This window comes from Peromyscus leucopus, unplaced genomic scaffold, assembly GCF_004664715.2.
Source record: "Peromyscus leucopus breed LL Stock unplaced genomic scaffold, UCI_PerLeu_2.1 scaffold_374, whole genome shotgun sequence".
Classification (NCBI taxonomy): Eukaryota; Metazoa; Chordata; class Mammalia; order Rodentia; family Cricetidae; genus Peromyscus; species Peromyscus leucopus.
In genome coordinates this window covers 11,092-30,150 of record NW_023505260.1, presented here as the reverse complement: position 1 = coordinate 30,150, position 19,059 = coordinate 11,092, and the positions used below count along the sequence as shown (strand labels likewise).

At 37.3% G+C, this 19,059-nt stretch overlaps 1 protein-coding gene across 1 annotated transcript in view; it reads left to right on the top strand.

Annotated features, from left to right (window-relative positions):
• The window catches only part of LOC119086144 (lysine-specific demethylase 6A-like), a gene marked incomplete at its 3' end in the record, with an annotated part of 53,665 nt that extends 35,917 nt beyond the window's left edge, over nt 1-17,748 (top strand). The window contains exons 3-4 of the mRNA XM_037201925.1: nt 4,893-5,001; nt 17,655-17,748. Coding sequence (XP_037057820.1) covers nt 4,893-5,001; nt 17,655-17,748 — 203 coding nt within the window. The remainder of the gene's footprint in view (nt 1-4,892; nt 5,002-17,654) is intronic.
• Between the last annotated feature and the right edge of the window lie 1,311 nt (nt 17,749-19,059).

Below are 19,059 nucleotides of genomic sequence, written 5' to 3'. Positions count from 1 at the left end.
TTTGTGTGAGTTTAGAAATAGATGGTGTTGGCTATAGCCTACTTGTAGAACACTTGACTGTCATGCACTAGACCTGGGTTGACCTCCAGCACCACAAAAAAGCCAGACACCTCTAGAAGAAATGGAGGGTGTTGCTAATGTTACTTTTTTGTAACAACTGGTTTTTCAAATAGTAAAAGTAAAGCCAGGTACCAAAGCAAATTACATTGACTGCTGTAGAAAAATGGCACCATAATGAGGGGACATTTCAGTTCAATGAAAAGCAGAGGAAAGGGAGCAATCTTAATTCATTTTTTCTATGCCTCCAGTATTTAATGATTATTTCTTTTCCTTCCCAATGTGTTTTTTCTTTGTAGTAGATAAAATTATAAATTTATATATATATTTTTATAGTTACAAATTGTTAAATGCTGTTTGTTATAAATATTTTTTGTGGAAAGTGTTGGTTATTATAAATATAAGATAGTCTATTAATTGAATAGGCCTTTTATTTATAGCTTAAAAATTGCCATTCAAATATTTAGTATATAGATTGAATACTCTTTCAGTTTAAAAAAAGTTTGTATTTTGCTCTGTAAATAGATAAAAATATAGCTATTAGTTACATTTATGTATATTACTTTCATTCAGACTTTTGATCATATTAAAATATAGGATGAATTACAAGAGAGCATAGTAATTTTAAATGCAAGGAAATAATACAGTTATGAAAAATTTAGAAAATATAGCGAAGTGGAACAATTTAGAGCTTTTATATGGGCAGCTAGAGATATGAACATATAATTTCTAGAGTTTTATTTATAACATTGTTTTACATTCTAGTCACTTTATCCTGAAGTCATGTACAAGCATACTCTGTATAGGAAAGATTTTACTTGTGTACCTGCAGAGTTCAAAATGCAGTGAAGGTGTGTGTGTGTGTGTGTGTGTGTGTGTGTGTGTGTGTGTGTGTGTGTGGTGGGGATTTAAATGAAGTTACAGCACCAGGGGTGACGATTTTCTGTTCCCTAAAGCCATAGTCTGTCAATCAAAAACTCCAGTGCTAGGCATGGGAAATTCCCCTTTGTGTTGTTTGTTGGTCAGAGTAGTCCAAGAAACTCCCAAACGATATAGGTTATTGCTTAGCTATTGATTGCCTTCCAGAATTGAAGGTAAGACCCCATTGCTGAAGACATCACACACTTTAGACAAAGGACTTGGAGGAATTGAACTGCAATGGAATTGGAAGCCTTCTCCCTGAGTACTAGCTCTTATAGTACTGGAAGGTGCTATGCAATCTATCAAAGGAGAAAAGTAATCAGTACTACACAGCTGTAAAGCTTCAGACCATAATAGTGGCCAGAAATGGTAAGATATTTGGAAAGCCACTCATTAGGAAGAAAATCATGCCTGTACTGTAAATATTGCCCACCTACCTTTCTGTGGCTGGTGAGGCTAAAGACCCTAGAGGAGAACCTACTATACTGTCACTTCCCTAAGCTAGTATCATTTCTAAGTACTTATTATGTCGACAGATGAGTTTAGTGCTTAACCTTCATCAAAGAAACTTCTTTTTGCAGCAGAGATCATGATGGAAACCCACAACTGGTCAAAGCAGAGAACAGGTATTCAACTCCAGTTAATGTATCTACATCACAATTCTTACACTAGGGAATAGAGGAAGCAGAAAACTTGTAAGGGCTAGAAGACCAGGGAGGGCATCTGCTACAAGATAGTGACTTCTGTATAGGACAGAGAAGCTGCACTCATGGAATCTCAACAGAATAGTAGCCTAAAAAGACCTGAAAAATGACAGCAGTTGACATGCCATGACATGAATAGGGAAAATCTCACAAGGCCTAACCCTAGATGAAGAGCTACAGGCAATTAATTAGTAAACTGCTGAGAAAAGGAGAATTGGTCTACTCTAAGGACAAGCCCTTGATAGGTGATCCAATCCAAGTGGATAGCTCTAAACACACATGCATATGAGCAATACTAAATGAACTCAACAGGTTGTTTTAATAAATTTGCCTCTGTGTGTGTGTGGTGTATCAATAATAATAAGCAGTGAATTTGAGGAGTAGTAGGGGCAGGGGAGGGGAGGGAGAGGGAAATGATGTAAATACAGTATAGTAATACTATATTTGAAATTCAAATAAAATATAAAAAAATATGATGAAGAATATAAACACATACCTCTTCTTTTAAAATGGGACATCACTATGTTGCCTAGACTGATCCTGAATCCCTAGACTTGAGATCCTCCTCATCTTTTCAAGTAGCTGAGATAAACACATATCACTATACCTGGCTTAAAAATTATCCTTTTAACAGGAATTATTTTTGGTGAGGAGACATTTAAATGATCTTTCTTCTAAATCCAAACAACTAATTATATATCTTCATATTCTCACTAACCTTTGTATTTTTTAAAAATAATTTGTGTCCACCATCATCATTATCTAGCATATTGAAGGGTGAAGAAGGAATGGTGTGTGCATACGTGTGTATGTGGGTGATCAAAGGACAACTTCCAGTTGATTCTCTCCTTCTACAGGGTTGTGGGAGGGCTGGATTTTTCTGAATATCAAAGGCAGGTTGTAAAGTAAAGTAAGCACTTTGCCCCTGTTAACCATTTTGCCAACAACCCTTTGATTTTAAAATATTATTATAAACAATACTGTTTTTTCTATATTATTATATGAGTATTAAAAATTACCGTTAGTATTTTTCTTTTAAATATTGCTTAAAAAATATGTTTCCATTTGTTTGTATCTAGTATCAGAATTACCAAAATCAAATAAATACATGAAGTTTCTGTATGAAATGGTAACAACTGGAAGCTCCTACATTATGTCTCATTTAATTTTTTGTCACATCATGTTTCACGCCAGATTTGTATTACTAGGTTCACAGTGAATACATTAGGGATTATTGAGAAAATTCCAACCTAGTTTAAGTATAGGGAGTTAAATGAAAATTCACAAATTTGGATTTTGGTTGGTGGTTAATCTTTGTGGATGATAAAGTTGTATATTAATATTTTAAGATTGGGTCCTCTGTTTTACGAGAAATAGAATGTAGGCTTATATGATCATATATAGTTTGTGTGGCATTAAAGCATAAGAGGAATTTTTTTTTTGCTTAAATCAATTAAAGAAGGTCTTCTTGTGTTTTATTCTGAATTTTCATCACAGGAACATAATTGCTTATAAAGTTATAGTGAATAACAAGGAAATTTCATGGGGAGGAAATACGTGTCTATATATCTTACCAAGTGTTCCGAAAGCAAAGGCCCAAGAAATGGCTCAGTGAAAAGGTGGCTGCTACAAAGCCAATGGCCTGAGTTCAATCAATTTATAGAGAAGTCGTGGATATTGGTTCAGTAGATTCTTCAAGTGTTTATGATTTGTTACATATACATTTATTGGCAAAAGAGTAATAATAGGTACTGAGGACAATTGCTTTTGTAGCTTCTTAAGCTTTAAGTACAGTAAGATCAGCCTGATTTATATTGTGATAGGTTTTCAAACTGTTGACAATAAATTTTGTTGGGATAGTAATTTTAGTATATACATTTTGAAACTGTTTGTTTCGCTACACTTCAAGGCTCTGTATCATAAGGAAAAAGGAAGGCCTTCTAAGTATACATTCTAGAAATTTTCATGAGAATAGTGAAATGATGTTTTTAATGATTATAGAAACTCTTTTGAGTTTCTTTCTTTGTACATGCAAACTAAGAGGACACCCAGAAGAGATTTTTTTATTTTGGTTTTGATAACTCTAGGGTGCTTACAACAGCAACATTATGGAGTATTTATGTAAGGAAATTTTGACATTATCAAAAAGACCATAGGAGTAAGAGCTTTGTTGTTGCCTGAGAAGGAAGAAACAGGTGTATCTAGTTCTGTGCCAAGTACTGTGTGAACTCTTGGAGAAAGTCCTTTCTCTCCATAGCTATTTTCTTCCCCCTCCCTCCCTTCCTCTTGTCTGTTTGTCTTTGTGTTCGTGCTTGTGTGTGAGGGTACTTACGTGCAAGCGTGGAGGTCAAGGACAGTCTGACTTTTTTTTACATGGGTTCTGGAGTTCTGAACTTAGGTTGTCAGGCTTATGCTGTAAGTACTTACTGAGCCATCTCTGGGGACCAATTTTGACATCTTAATTATTTTGTCAGGTCTCTTAAAACTGAGGGTAAGAGAGGATTAAGTTCCCCAGGATCTGTAGCATATGACAACTGAAATATGTCATCAAACTCTGTTCTGTCATTTGTATTCTTAAGAGTTCAAGGGAGTTAACAGCCTTAAAGATTTTGTTTTCTGAGAAAGGAAATGTGAGCGTAAGGGTATATAAATATTTTGGGCGTGTGAGTTAGAGTTAGAATTAGTGTGTTTGACTGATGTTTGTAAATAACAAGGAACAGATAATTGGAAGTAGTTTAAATATGGTATAGATTTTGGCAAAAAGTGAACTGCTAAGTATAATGGTTAGCTATTTTTACTACAGAGATGGTATAAATTCTTACCTAATTCATATAAGTTCACTATGCTTATAGGAAAGATGAACAATGTTTGATTTGAGAATAGGTTTATTGTATCAACAGAGATACAGTAATAGTTTAGATTTGTTATTTATGAGCAGAATTGTCAAAGTGCTCCTTTATTTGATTTGTCAAATATTTTTGCTGTTTTGTAGATGGGAAGAGACATTTATACCCTTATCAGTAGAACTTCCGATAAATACTTAAGGAAACTATTCCTTTTAAAGAATGATGCCTTGATTGTATTGATATATAAGAAAAACACATTTTCTAGGTGATGATTTAGTGGAGGATATATACTTTATCTTAGGGAGGAAATGTATTTTTAGGATTTTTATCTATCTCTTAAACATTTGTGTTCTTTTATTTCTAGGCTGTTCGCTGCTACGAATCTCTGATCTTAAAAGCTGAAGGAAAAGTGGAGTCTGATTTCTTTTGTCAATTAGGTCACTTCAACCTCTTATTGGAAGATTATCCAAAAGGTAATTTGTTTTCTTAATGGATTTCTTTGATTCATCAAATATGCGCTTAAAGTAATTATAATTATGAAGGGCACTGCCATTTTATTTGTAAGAAGCTATAAGCTCATGAGCTATAGTTAACAGTAAGAAAAATGGAGTAGATGAAAGTGGGAAAATGTCATATGGCTTCAGGTGAATCACCAATAAAATAAACTCAGTTTAAAAAAAAAAAACAAAAACGCCGGGTGGTGGTGGAGCACGCCTTTTAATCCCAGCATTCGGGAGGCAGAGGCAGGCGGATCTCTGTGAGTTCGAGGCCAGCCTGGGCTACCAAATGAGTTCCAGAAAAGGCTCAAAGCTACACAGAGAAACCCTGTCTTGAATCCCCCCCCCCCAAAAAAAAGCCTCTATGTACAAAACTTATATTGCATTATGATTTTGTTTTGCTCCATGAAAATCCCTCCTTTAAATGCTGTTATCTTAGTGCTTGATATTTAGCTTAGTGTTAGTGCATGCTTAGCAATTGCAAGGCCCCAGCGAGGGGTGAACTGAGAGGAAAGAGCTCCTCTAGGACATATAGGAAAGGTAATACAAAGTTAGTGTTCTTCCTGGTCTTTTCTGTAAATCTTGTCTATCTTAACTACAAAATGTTTGAATAAAATTTTAAGCTATAGTCATGTTACTGTAAAGGCAAGTAATAGAGAGGAATACATGAGCTTGAACCTTAAATAAACTGGTTTGTTTACTTCAATGTTTTCATCAATAAATAACTAAGTTATATATCTGAATGTAGTAAGTAAGTAGTCAGTCTTCCGAGATGTGCTTTTTTCAAGGAACTCAGCTGCCAAATTAGACCATTATTCATGTAGGAAGTTAAAAAGCTGCCCGCCCTCCTTCAGTACAAAAGGAAAATTGCACAGCAAAGGAAAACTGTTCTTACAAGTGATAACATTTTTTTCCCTTTTATTTTACAATACCATTCAGCTCTACATATCAGCCACAGATTCCCTTGTTCTCCCCCCTCCTGCCCCCTCTCCTTCCCCCCACCCCACCCCCCATTTCCACCTCCTCCAGGGCAAAGCCTCCCCCGAGGACTGAGATCAACCTGGTAGACTCAGTCCAGGCAGGTCCAGTCCCCTTCTCCCAGACTGAGCCAAGCGTCCCTGCATAAGCCCCAGGTTTCAAACAGCCATCTCATGCAATGAGCCCAGGACCCGGTCCCATTGCCTGGATGCCTCCCAAACAGATCAGGCCAATCAACTGTCTCATCCATTCAGAGGGCCTGAACCAGTTGGGGGCCCCTCAGCCTTTGGTTCATAGTTCATGTGTTTCCATTCGTTTGGCTATTTGTCCCTGTGCTTTATCTAACCTTGGTTTCAACAATTCTCACTCATATAAGCCCTCCTCTTTGTTACTAGTTAGACTCCCAGAGCTCCACCCGGGGCCTAGCTTTGGATCTCTGCATCCAGATTCCTCAGTCCTTGGATGGGGTTTCTGGCCCGACTATTAGGGTGTTTGGCCATCCCATCACCAGAGTAGGTCAGGGTAACACTAAACATCTTTATGCAGTGGGTATATTTGTTTTCAGCAAAAGTGAGCAGAGTACTTACTGGAAAGTTTCAGGACTAGAGTAAAGGATTGTTGGTATTTCACATTACTATTGTATCCATGTCAGTTTTGTGTCAGGTCACGCTCACATTTTCCTAATGGAAGTATAATTTTAGTCTGAACCATTCATAGTCTGTGAAATTCAAAATTAGACTTATTTCACAGTTTAGCTCCATTATTTATAGTTGAAGATTATATAAGCATCCCCAAGTTTTTGTCTTCTAGTATGTAAAAGGCAGAAAGAAATAGTAGACGATAGATCAGGGATTTTAGGATTGTTAAGTGGTACTGACTAGTATTGAGCTTTAGTTCAACATAATAACACCTAGAGCTGTTTTTTGCATTTATTTATTTGTGTGTGAGCCGTGCATGTGCTGTGGATGTTAGAGAACAGCATTTGGAGTCAGTTCTCTTCTTCCACCTTGAGGGTATCAAGGGGCTCAGGCTGTCAGGCTTGGCAGATAAGTAAGTACTTTTTACTAACTGAGTTATCTTGCCAGCCTGACATTTGATGTTTTAACATTAGTTGAAACTGATACCTTATTTAAAGAGAACTTTTATATTAGAAGTATATAGAATTCTATGAAATCTTTTTTTAATACTACGCCTTTATGTACTGAGACTGCACATTAGTTTTTGACAACAACATGAAGAGGGGCCTAGACTTGAACTGCCCACATATAGTGCTCTATGTCATTTAGTGACCTTAGTTATCACTAAATCCATGTATCTTTTAACTTTTCTTATTTTAAATATCCTATTTAATTAATTAGTTAATTTATTTGTGTGTTTGCACATCTATTATCTACAAGCTATGACATGGGTGTGGAGGTAAAAGGGTAACTTATAGTTAGTTTTTTCCTCCTACCATTTGGGCTCTGGAGTTGAACTTGGGCCATTAAGTCTGGCAGCAAGTACGTTTCTTTACCTGCCGAGCAATTTTGCCAGCCCTTAACCTTCATTGTTCAGTGAATTTAGCTATTTTTCAATTTATAAAACATTCACTTAGGGGCTGGAGGGGTAGATAACACAGCATTTAAGAGCATAAGTTTTGAGCCGGGCGGTGGTGGCGCACGCCTTTAATCCCAGCACTCGGGAGGCAGAGCCAGGTGGATCTCTGTGAGTTCGAGGCTAGCCTGGGCTACCAAGTGAGCTCCAGGAAAGGCGCAAAGCTACGCAGAGAAACCCTGTCTCGAAAAACCAAAAAAAAAAAAAAAAAAAAAAAAAAAAAAAAAAAAAAAAAAAAAAAAAAAAGAGCATAAGTTTTGAGTCCCAGCACTCACATTAGATGACTTACAACAACCTGTAACTCTAGCTCCAGTTCCAGGAAAGGTCTAACATCTTTGGCCTCTGTGAGCACTTGTGCTCATGTGCACACAACTAACTGTGTGTGCACACACAAACGTATACATGCATGCACATGTGGTTGTTCATGCTTATAGCCCCACCACTTGGAAGGCTGAGGAAGGAGGATTGCTGTGACTTTGAGGACAGTGTAGTGATTTCCAGAGTTGAGATCTTGTCTTTTTTTATTAAGAAATTTTCTATTCATTTTACATACCAACCACAGATCCCCCCTCTCTTCCCTCCTTCTGAGATCTTGTCTTACAATACAAGTGAGTAAACAAACAAAAGGTTGGTCTGTGACTACAACAAAGAATTGAAGGACATTTAGAAATCATTTTTCTGTTTTGGAAAGTGGATATGGGTATATAGTACCTCCACTGCTGACAAACTAGCTGGTGGGAGTAATCAGTAAGGTGGGAGAAGAGGAGGATATCTAAGGATTTACGTCACTGGGAAAAGATGTACTATAAATACCCACCTACCATTGTATAGGTTACATTAGTTGGCTATTGCTAGTAGACAGTAGCTTAATTTTTGATAGGAGGAGGAGGAGAATGTCTCAGTATATTTCAAACTAGTAGCTTCTATGGTTCCTAATTATTATGCATTTTTTTGAGTTCTCCTTAAGAGGCTGAGAATTTAAAGAGAGAAATATATATATATATGTATATATATTTAATGAGATAACTTTATATATATATTTAAAGAGAAATATATAAATATTTAAATACATTAATATTTAATGTATATACACACATATATTTTAATACAAGCTACGACTGGAGACATGGCTCAGTGGTTAAGAGAACTGGCCTTAAGTTCTGTTCACAGCACATACCTGGCAGCTAACAACAGTCTGTTTCAAGGCATCTAACACTTCATTCTTCCTTTTTTGAGCTCCTGCATGTATGTGATACATATACATACACTCAGGCACACACACATATAAATATATAGCATATAAAACAAATATTAAAGAACACAAACTAGTTATTTTTTTCCCTGTCCATTCTTATCATTGTTTTTCTGAATTTCTAAAACTAAGTCAGTATTAGGTAGAATCCTTCCCTCTGCTGTGTACTCACCCACACTCAAACCACTACCACCAATTATAAAGGCATTTCTTTCCTTAGGTTTACTACTTTCTTTGTGACTGGCACAAGAGAAGAAAAGTGCTGACCTCAGCCAAATAGACATTTAATTTTAGGGAACGTATTATAAAACATACTTTTTAAAAATAAATTAATATGAACAATACAGCGATCATGTAAATCCGTGAGTATAGTGCTCCAAGTACACCTGTGTAGGGGACTTCCCTGTTAATCAGAGAATGATTCTCATTTATATACCTGGATTTGTTACTACTTTTTAAAAATTCCCTGAATTCAGGATATCCCTGAGTTTAGTTCCTTTAAGGAACAACAAACAAAGCTCGGGGGTGGTGGTACAGTCATTTAATCTCAGCACTCGGGAGTCAGAAGCTCTCGGATCTCCATGAGTTCGAAGCTAGCCTGGTCTACAGAGCTAGTTCCAGGACAGCCAGGGCTACATAAAGAACCCCTTCTTAAACACCCCCCCCCCCCCCCGCAAAAAAAAAAGAAACAACAAAAAACCTTACATTTTTTGTCATAGTAAACTGTAGAACCTATTGCATGAACATTTTGGGCTGTGATTTTGGTGTGTATTTATCATTCTGATGTCACCTGCTTCCTGTCTTAAATGAACTCCTAAAAATTTTTTTTTGGTTAGTAAATGGTGCCCACTTTCTCTCTCTCCCTTCCTCCCCCCCTCACACGTACGCACGCACGCATACACGCACACACACACGCATGTACACACACATTATTTCAGATAAATTTTATATAAAAGGAAAAATAGATTTACAGAGAGTTTAAAAAGTAATTCTGTCTTTTGATTTTGTCATTTTGCTTCTAGGAATTTATCCTATAAAGAGCAATGGATAGGAGATTCCAGCAAAGTTGAGGCCAAATACACTTGGCCTATTGCTGTATGTTAGATTCCAACAGAAGGGAGTGTAGCCTTTATTTAGTAAGGAATTTACTTTAGGATCAACACATATGGAAGCTGGAGGTAGAACTAGTACTGCATTGAGGGGGAAATGAAGCTATAACAGCCTTGACCAATTATTAAAAAGGTTGAAATTATGAGTTAGACTTTGGAAGAAATTTTGGAAAAGTACAATTTAGTTGGAGTATAATATTTTTCTTTTTCCTCCTTTCCTTAAGTAATTGACCTCTTTCCCTCCTTACCCCCTCCACCCTCTTACCCCTTATCTGTCATATTGTGACAAAGTAGATTTGGAATGTTTTAGTTCTTAGATAGTTAGAAATTGCTACGACAGGTTATATGTCAAGATTTGGTACTTTGTAGAAATTTGACTGAACTTGCTTTCTTAAGTTAAATGACAGTACTCGATTATGAGATATTTATAGTGTAAGACCAAAAAAAGGCCTATTTTCTAATAATTGATAGTAAGTTTGTGTAGCAAAAAAATCAATTTTTTTTTTTTTTTTGGTTTATCGAGACAGGGTTTCTCTGTGTAGCTTTGCGCCTTTCCTGGAACTCACTTGGTAGCCCAGGCTGGCCTCGAACTCACAGAGATCCGCCTGGCTCTGCCTCCCGAGTGCTGGGATTAAAGGCGTGCGCCACCACCGCCCGGCGCAAAAAAATCAATTTTTGATCCATTTACTATAGTCATTCTGAAACAGATTTGAAACAAGGATATTGAAATACCTACAGTGAACTAAAAACTTTTTGTTTTTAAATAGCTAGAAATTAGAAATAATGACTGCTTGAAGAGATTTTTACTAGAAAGACCCAGGTGATAGGTACTTGTATAGCCTTTATAGGATCTTACTGACTTATGTGGATTAAGAAACACAAAGTAGCCGGGCGTTGGTGGCGCACGCCTTTAATCCCAGCACTCGGGAGGCAGAGCCAGGCGGATCTCTGTGAGTTCGAGGCCAGCCTGGGCTACCAAGTGAGCTCCAGGAAAGGCGCAAAGCTACACAGAGAAACCCTGTCTCGAAAAACCAAAAAAAAAAAAAAAAAAAAAAAAAAAAAAAAAAAAAGAAACACAAAGTTTATTAGAATCTTAAAATAAGATGCCAGACCTAATGGAGGTAAAGTGTAATTACTGAGAAAGTATGTAATTGAATAGAAACACAGATGGAAGAAATGCCTCATTTATAACTCTACTTGCAATTTAGAGTATCAACTCTGACTTTGAATTTAGTTTTCATATTTATTAATTCACCACATTGTTGTATAGATGCCATGTTTCTACCAACTAGTAATAAAAATGTGCTTCTTATAATGCAGTTTCATTTAATAAGGATGTTAAGATTTCTCTAAGAGTTCCTAATTCTGAAAGTGAATTTTATGTAGTCAAGAGGTGGGTATTATTAATTAGGCTATTAAAAACATACACTCCAGGTTATTCACAATTAAATAGAATCATAAAATAGCAGTCTTGGTGTCTTTTATCCTAACTTTATAGAATTGTCGTAGTCCCAGATGTCTGTTGAATATAATGATTTTTGGATACAAATGTCAAAAGACTACCTTCTACAGTAAAGGCATTCACATAATTAGAAAGTTAATAGATGGGTTGTGTTCTGGGCACAGTTTCAAGTCAAGAAGGTTCTAACTTCTTTTCATTTGGTTCTGCTATCTTCTGTGTGCTGGGGTAATAGCTCTTCTGTGGTAGTGTTTTATGTTGTATATTTTCCTTGATCATATCCAGTAGTAGGGAGAAAAACATTTCCCATGATTTTCATATATAAGTTAGTGGTGGTTGGACCATAGTTCACATTTTTTTTGTCTTTATTAAGAAATTTTCTACTCACTCTACATACCACCCACAGACCCCCCTCCCCTCCAACCCTTCTTCCCTAGCCACCCCACGTCCCCATATCACCCAAATCAAGGTCTCCCATGGGGAGTCAGCAGAGTCAGGCACACTGAGCCTAGGCAGGTCCAAGCCCCTCCCCACTGCACCATCATTGGCACATTTCTAGACTAATATTATCCCTAAGATTGTCAGGAGCAACATTGTTAAATCAGTGATGGGCGTTTGAGAATGTGCTGGAAACAGATAATCTGAATTGTCAGTCATACCATTCACTATAGAAATGCTTGTTGTTCTAATTAGTTTGGTAATTTAGTTTACGTTGATTTTAAGATTACCAACTAGGTACACACTAATATATGTAGAACTAGGGACTAGGGTAGCTTAAAACCAGTTTCTGTAACACTGGAAAATTTAAATCATAGTTCAAATTTCAGTGATATGTTGGTTAGTATAATTTTTTTATGGGAAAAGAAAGACTAGGATTATTCAAATGAAAAGGTTACTTGTTAAGATACGTGAAAATAGTCGGGCAGTGGTGGTGCATGCCTTTAACTCCAGCACTAGGGAGGCAGAGGCAGGTGGATGGATCTTTGTGAGTTGGAGGCCAGCCTGGTCTACAGAACAGCTTCCAGGACAGCTAGGGCTGTTACACAGAGAAACCCTGTCTTGAGGGAACAAAAGTTGTGATGTCTTTTGAGTCACTGCCCCTCATTGTTCTAAGAATTAAACTGAAGCTTTGTGCATGCTAGATAAGTATGTACTACTGAACTGCATCCCCTCACCTCAGTACTAGGTTTAAAAACATAAATTAAAAAAAAGTTTTTTTTCCCCCTATGTGGTATTGAGAGCTGCTGGTAGCAAGAGGCTGTGGGAGTTTACAGCAGGTGACAACTAGTGTTCAGCAGGTTGACCCACCAGACTCTCTGATGGGGAGCCCCACCTGGTAAGACCGTGGAGTTACTGACTGTTAATGACCAGGTGCTCCTGTCTGTAATTTCTCTCATATGCCATTTCATTTCTTTCCTAAGAACAGCTATAGGTATTTTCCCACTGCTTGTGTGTTTATCTCATGTATACATTCCATCTATTGGGCACACATATCTGTGGATGGTCAGAAAGATGACTTCTCATTTAGCTGTATAAAATTGATATATAGAAAATATACTAAGATATGCTACATAACTAGATCTATTGTCCCATGAGGACAGTAGCCCCTTAAAATCCTGTTTTGTTCCTTTTGCTCAGACTAACTGCACACATTTATCTGATTTTTATCTCAGAGCAAGTAGACTTCAAACTAGACTTTAAACTAGACTGAAGGCCTTCTGCACAAGGTCAGAGTTGTAGGTGTCCAACCAAGGTTATCCACAAAAAGCACCCTAAGAAAAGCATGCCAGTTCTTCCACTTGCTAAGTCTGGTGATAAAGAACTATGTCTCAGAGTTTGTCGCACTGGGCACTGTGCCCTCTCCCTCTGTTCCTGAGACCTTGAAACCTTGTGTTGCCATGGTAAATGGTTTACCCTAGGAATGCGCTTTTGACCAATGAGAGGTAACTCTTGTAATTTTTTTCCTATTGATTGAAGTCTCCTAAAAAAGAAGTATTTTTAGGTTAGATGGACAATAAGCTAGGAAGGCTTTAGAATTACGACAAGAAAATTAGATGAGGGTTTGGGGATTTAGCTTAGTGGTAGAGCGCTTGCCTAGCATAGCAAGCGCAAGGCCCTGGGTTCGGCCCTCAACTCCGGGGGAGGGGGGGTGGGGTGGGGTGGGGGGCGACGACCGAAATGAATACAATTTGCTAATTTAAAAAGAATTAGATGAATAGGCAGAGCAATAGAGAGACATGCTAAGAAGAAATTGTGTGAGTTGATTCGTTTGCCCTCAGATTCTTAGGTTTCTCTCAATTGATGTAGCATCTTTTCTGGACCTTGAAGGGGTCTGAGGGACTTGCACCCAAAGGACTCTGTTAATGTGGCATTCATGATTTGGAAGCACTACATAGAAAATTTCAGAAAATGTAGACATAAGAGAATATCTAAAATGTATATGTGTAGTTAATTGACTATTAGAAATGACAATTGCTATACAGATTAAGAAGTGGAACAATACTGGTATAGCCTGTGTTTTCCTCAATTATTAGCCTCTACTTTTTTCTTCATGGGTGTACTCTGTGTGAAATTTCAGTGTTTCCCTAGTGCTCTTTTTTTTCATTTTCTTAGGGCCACTAATTATCTCTAGTAATATATTGTGTAGTTTGCAAAAATTGAGCAAAAAGCCAAGTCTCATGACATATATGAGGCTGAGGCAAGAGGGTTGGTAGTTCAAGGCTTGCCTGAGTTTTAGAATGAGGCGCTGTACACAAATCATCTGAGAATAAACACAAATACAGCTGTATACAGAAAGTACCTTATGTTCACAATAATAGTAGTAGGTTCTTAGCAGAAGTAAAACTAAACAAGAGATTCTGAGTCATGATTTAGCTTCTGGTTACTTACCAGTTTATAAGAGTGTGCCCTCCCTCTCTTTAGGTGTATGGGAATTTGCCTGAATGTATGTCTATGTACCATTTGCAAGTCTGGTGCCTGCAGAGCCAAAAGAGGGCATTGAATCCCTTGGAACTGTTGCTACAGATCCACTATATGGGTGCTTGGAATTGAGCCTGGGTCATTTGGAGGAGCACTTTGTTCTTGCTGAGCTATCTCTAACCCCTACAAGAGCCCTTTTTGAGGAAGAGAGTGGGCTAGGACATTTGTGAATCCTGGCAAACCTAATACCTGTAGTTAGGACACTATGCAAGACTAACAGCCAAATACTAGAAATTCTGGCATGTAAGGAGCAGGTGGATTCTTTTAAAAAGTAGATCAGAACAGAGTACTTAGCATTTCTCTCTGTGTGTAGGTGCTGCTTCCTGTCTATTTTGTAGCATGTAGAGGTCAGATAAAGAAGTTCACCAAACTATACATAGTTAAGAAAAAATATGGCCCTAGATGGGTCTTCAATTCTCAGATTGAAAAAGAAGTTACAAAAGGAGAGCAGAGTCTAGGGATAGGCCTCTCTCTGTTTGTGGAGCCCATGTATAGTTGTTATCCTGAGATTTCACTTTTTCTTTGTCTTGGGTGTTCTTAAGGGCTCATTTTATTTATGTCTCCTGGTTTTCAATGATTTGTATCCTCTTTGTTGCTATGTATTATGCTTTTAGAGGAACATACTTGACAGTATTTTCTTCCAGAAAGGTTCTACTGTTACCTGATTTCTCTCTGGACTCCCCCTGACTCTCTAGTCCTTGGGATCTTTTTCAGAAGAATTCAGGCAAAATACTCGAGTATAGTATAGAAGATATAGTTTATTATTCTCAAGGGGTGGGAGTGGACAGTGGCCAAAGAGACCATCATGGAGTAGAGCATTGTCACTGGATAAGAGACTTTAATGTAAGCCAGGTGGTGGCGGTGGCGCATGCTTTTAATCCCAGCACTCAGGGAGGCAGAGGCAGGCAAATTTCTGTGAGTTTGAAGTCAGTCTGGTCTATAGCGTAAGTTCCAGGACAGCCAGGGCTGTTACATAGAAAAACCCAGTCTCGAACTACTCCCTCCTCCCCCAAATAAAGAGTCCAATGTCCATAGATATTTAGGTAGGTCTTCTTATTTTGAAAGTTTTAGGAACAGATGAACTTCTTGGGATGTTTTCTTGTCCAGGTGATTAACAGGCACATTTATACTAACTCTTAAGGGAGGGCACAGAGTTATATCTTTGTGCTTTACCAGAAAGCCTCTACTAGATAGTAATTTTATAATATTTTGGCAGCTTGCAATATCACGTCTCTACCCAGGGCCAGAGGTGTACTCAGATCCCTTTCTTGTGACCAGTGGTCAGAGTCCTTGTAGTTTGACTTTCTGGTTTTATAAGCTCCTAATTATGGGGATATTACCGAATGTTGGATGTTAATTTTGGTTGAGTTGTTGTATATATGAAAAATACCTTTATTCTTCTCTGAATTAAGAAATGTGGATATCTTAATTTTATTGTTGGAGATAATTTTCCTTTAGAAATTTGAAAATGTTCCTTCACCTTATTTCTAGACATAACTTCTGTTGTAGTAGGCCTTTTCAATCTAGTAACCTATAGCTTTCTTTCTGGGAACTTGTAACTTGAGTTTTTAAGGGTAGAAGTCCAAGCTCCTATAATTCCCAACAGTCTAGGCTAGGTCTTAATGCACCAGTCACCAAATGAGTAATGGTAGAAAATGGAGAGGAGACCTATTCATTGTAGCCACAGTGTGAAAAGCAGATAAAGGAGTTTAGTGGCCCCATGGGTCTGTCATCTGGGTGCTGACATGAGGCTTAGGTTTAACTAGAGGGCAAGAGGTAGCATAATTAAGCAGTCTGGGTTAAAAGTGGTCCTGTCCTTCTTTGTCTCAGCTCTGGTGGTTGGATAAATTGTTAGGGACCAATCTGATATCAACAACATGATTACTTTAGTTTCAGGTTGTAGCTTTACCTTCAAGGATAATTGCTTTTATTGGAGAAGTGGGTTATCTATCCTGGAAGTTTTAAAGTTTAAGGTGACTGGAGGGTTTGGAAAACAACGTATCTTTGCCTTTAGCCTTGACAGGAATGAGATAGGTTAGGTTAGGCAGATTTAAGCAGGAATTTGAGAAAATGTAAGGGACATAGATACAAAATGAAAGCAGAGTTATTTTAAGTCTTCTCATCCTAATATTAGCTTGTGGGCCCAAGTGAGGATTCGATGCTTTTTATAAAGAGCAGGCTTTTTTAGTGCCTGTTTCAAAATTATTGTTTGAATTTTATCTGTTGCTTCTGTTCTTTCTCTTTGGACCACTATTGTTGATATTAGCCCTCCAGTAAACGATTGATCTTTCTCTCTCTCTCTCTCTCTCTCTCTCTCTCTCTCTTTCTTTTCCTTCCTTCCTTCCTTCCTTCCTTCCTTCCTTCCTTCCTTCCTTCCTTCCTTCCTTCTTTCCTCCCTCCCTCCCTCCCTCCCTCCCTCCCTCCCTCCCTCCCTCCCTCCCTCCCTTCCTTCTTCTTTTGTTTATTTTTTGTTCATTTTTGATGGGTTCTCTTGAGCTTCCTAATCTTATCCTTCTATTGCATTATTCTATAATAATTTTGTTTTTGAAATTTTATTTCTTGGCATCCTGCTTTTTTCTTTTAGAATTCTCTTCTTCTTATGAAAGCAGCATTTCTTCCTTTTAAAGAGTTTTTTCATCTCATTTTAAGAAATGCAAAGTTTCAGAACTAGAACCTCTGAGCATGTAGAAATAGCTTATTGAATCTGACCTGCATGGCCTTCTGCTTTTGTTGGAGAATTTGTGCATCTCTGATCACATTGCTTATGAAATACCAAGGATTGTTTCTGCCTTGGTAGTAATCTCATGGAGTGATTTGGATATGAGTCTTCTTCCAAGCATCTGGGGTGACTGTAGGTTTATAACAAAGCCTTTCTGGAGTTTAGAACAGGATGTGAAAGATGACACTAAATGCTAAAGAATATTATTTCTTTGCCTTGAGGAGGAGGGGGAGGCATGGAGAAGGTGGGGTTGGGAGATGGGTTACAGATTGCAAATTTTTAGACAGATATTCCTGGAGTGACTAATAATGCCTACCAGTAGAGTTAAGTGGGTAAATCAAAGTAAAGGAGATAGACAAAATGAAGGCAAAGATGCCAGGCTTTTATCCTGCTTTAGTTGTCTTGTGGATTCAAGTGAGAAATCAGTGCTTATCAGCAGAAGCAGCTTTTAAAATACACACTATAATAATGTTTCTTAAAACTTTCATTGACTTTAAAGTGAAACATAATTGTGACTCATAATTATTCTCCTTCTTTTAGCGTTATCTGCATACCAGAGGTACTACAGTTTACAGTCTGACTACTGGAAGGTTGGTACACATTTTCATGCTTATTTCCTATTGTTTTTTTTTTGGTAGATTATTGGTTGCTATGAAAACCATTAAAGTTTTTTCTGTTTTTTATTTTATTTTATTATTATTACTTGAAAATGTTACTTCTGCAGGAAAGAGATTAGAAAAGGGAAATAAATCAGTATCATTTTTGTTTGTTTTCTTTTAACTACTTTGTATTTTATTAAAAACGGATTAGATTGCTGATATTTTATTGACCCAAGATGGTTGCACATGGAATAAGTGAAAAATTAAACACGGCCAACTAACAGTTTTCACCTCTCAAATGCTTGGATTACTCCTTTGTGTGGTACTGTGGACTGAACCCAGGGCCTTGTACTTGCTAGGCAAGTATTCTACAACTGGGCTACATTTTCACCTCTTTGTTCATATATTTGTTGTTTTTTTGTAATCTCTTCTTTTGAGTAGCATGTTTAGATAGATAATTTACCCACTTCTTAATTGGATTGAATGAAATTTTGCTAATAATTTTGGCGTCCTTATATATTCTGGATATTAAATCATTGGTCAAATGAATAGCAGGTAAATTTTTTTCTCATTTTTTAGGTTGTTTTGTCATCCTTCTCCCCCCACCCGTGATAGGGTTTCTCTGTGTAGCCCTGGTTGTCCTGTAACTTGCTCTGTAGACCAGGTTGGCCTCAAACTCAGAGAGTTCCTACTGCCTCTGCCTCCCCAGTGCTGGATGAGATTAAAGGCAAGTGCCACCACAGCCTTGTTTTGTTGGTCTTACTGATTGATTCCTTTGCTATGCACAATCTTTTATGTCTTTTCCGAACTTTATTTTCCTGTGCATTATCTCCAGAATCATTGCCTATCCTAATGCCATTGTCTGTACTAGTGTTTCTCTTGAGTTTATTTTTCTAGTAGCTTCATAGTTTCAGGTCTGAAATTTATGTCTTTATTTAATTTTGAGTTGATTTTTGCACAGGATTAGAGATTTTAATTTTAATCCTTTGCATAGAGATTCCTAGTTTTACCAGAATCTTGTATTAATGAGATTGCCTTTTCTCTTGGTAATGTTTTTGGTTTTTTTGTGAACCACAATCAGTTGCTTCTTAATTTGAATAGGTTTATTCCTGGGATCTCTTACCTTTGTCTGTGTACATTGCTAATTCCTTCCATAGCTCTGTAGCATAATTTGAAATCAGCTGTACCTCACCTTTGTTATTAACTAACTTTCCAATATCATTTTGTGTTTTTTTTGGGGGGGGGGCGGGGGGGAAGGCTCTTTTATGCTTCCATATGAGTTCGCATTTTCTGCTTCTGTTTCATTGTTATTTTGAAGTGATGTCTACAATCTGTAAATTGCTTTG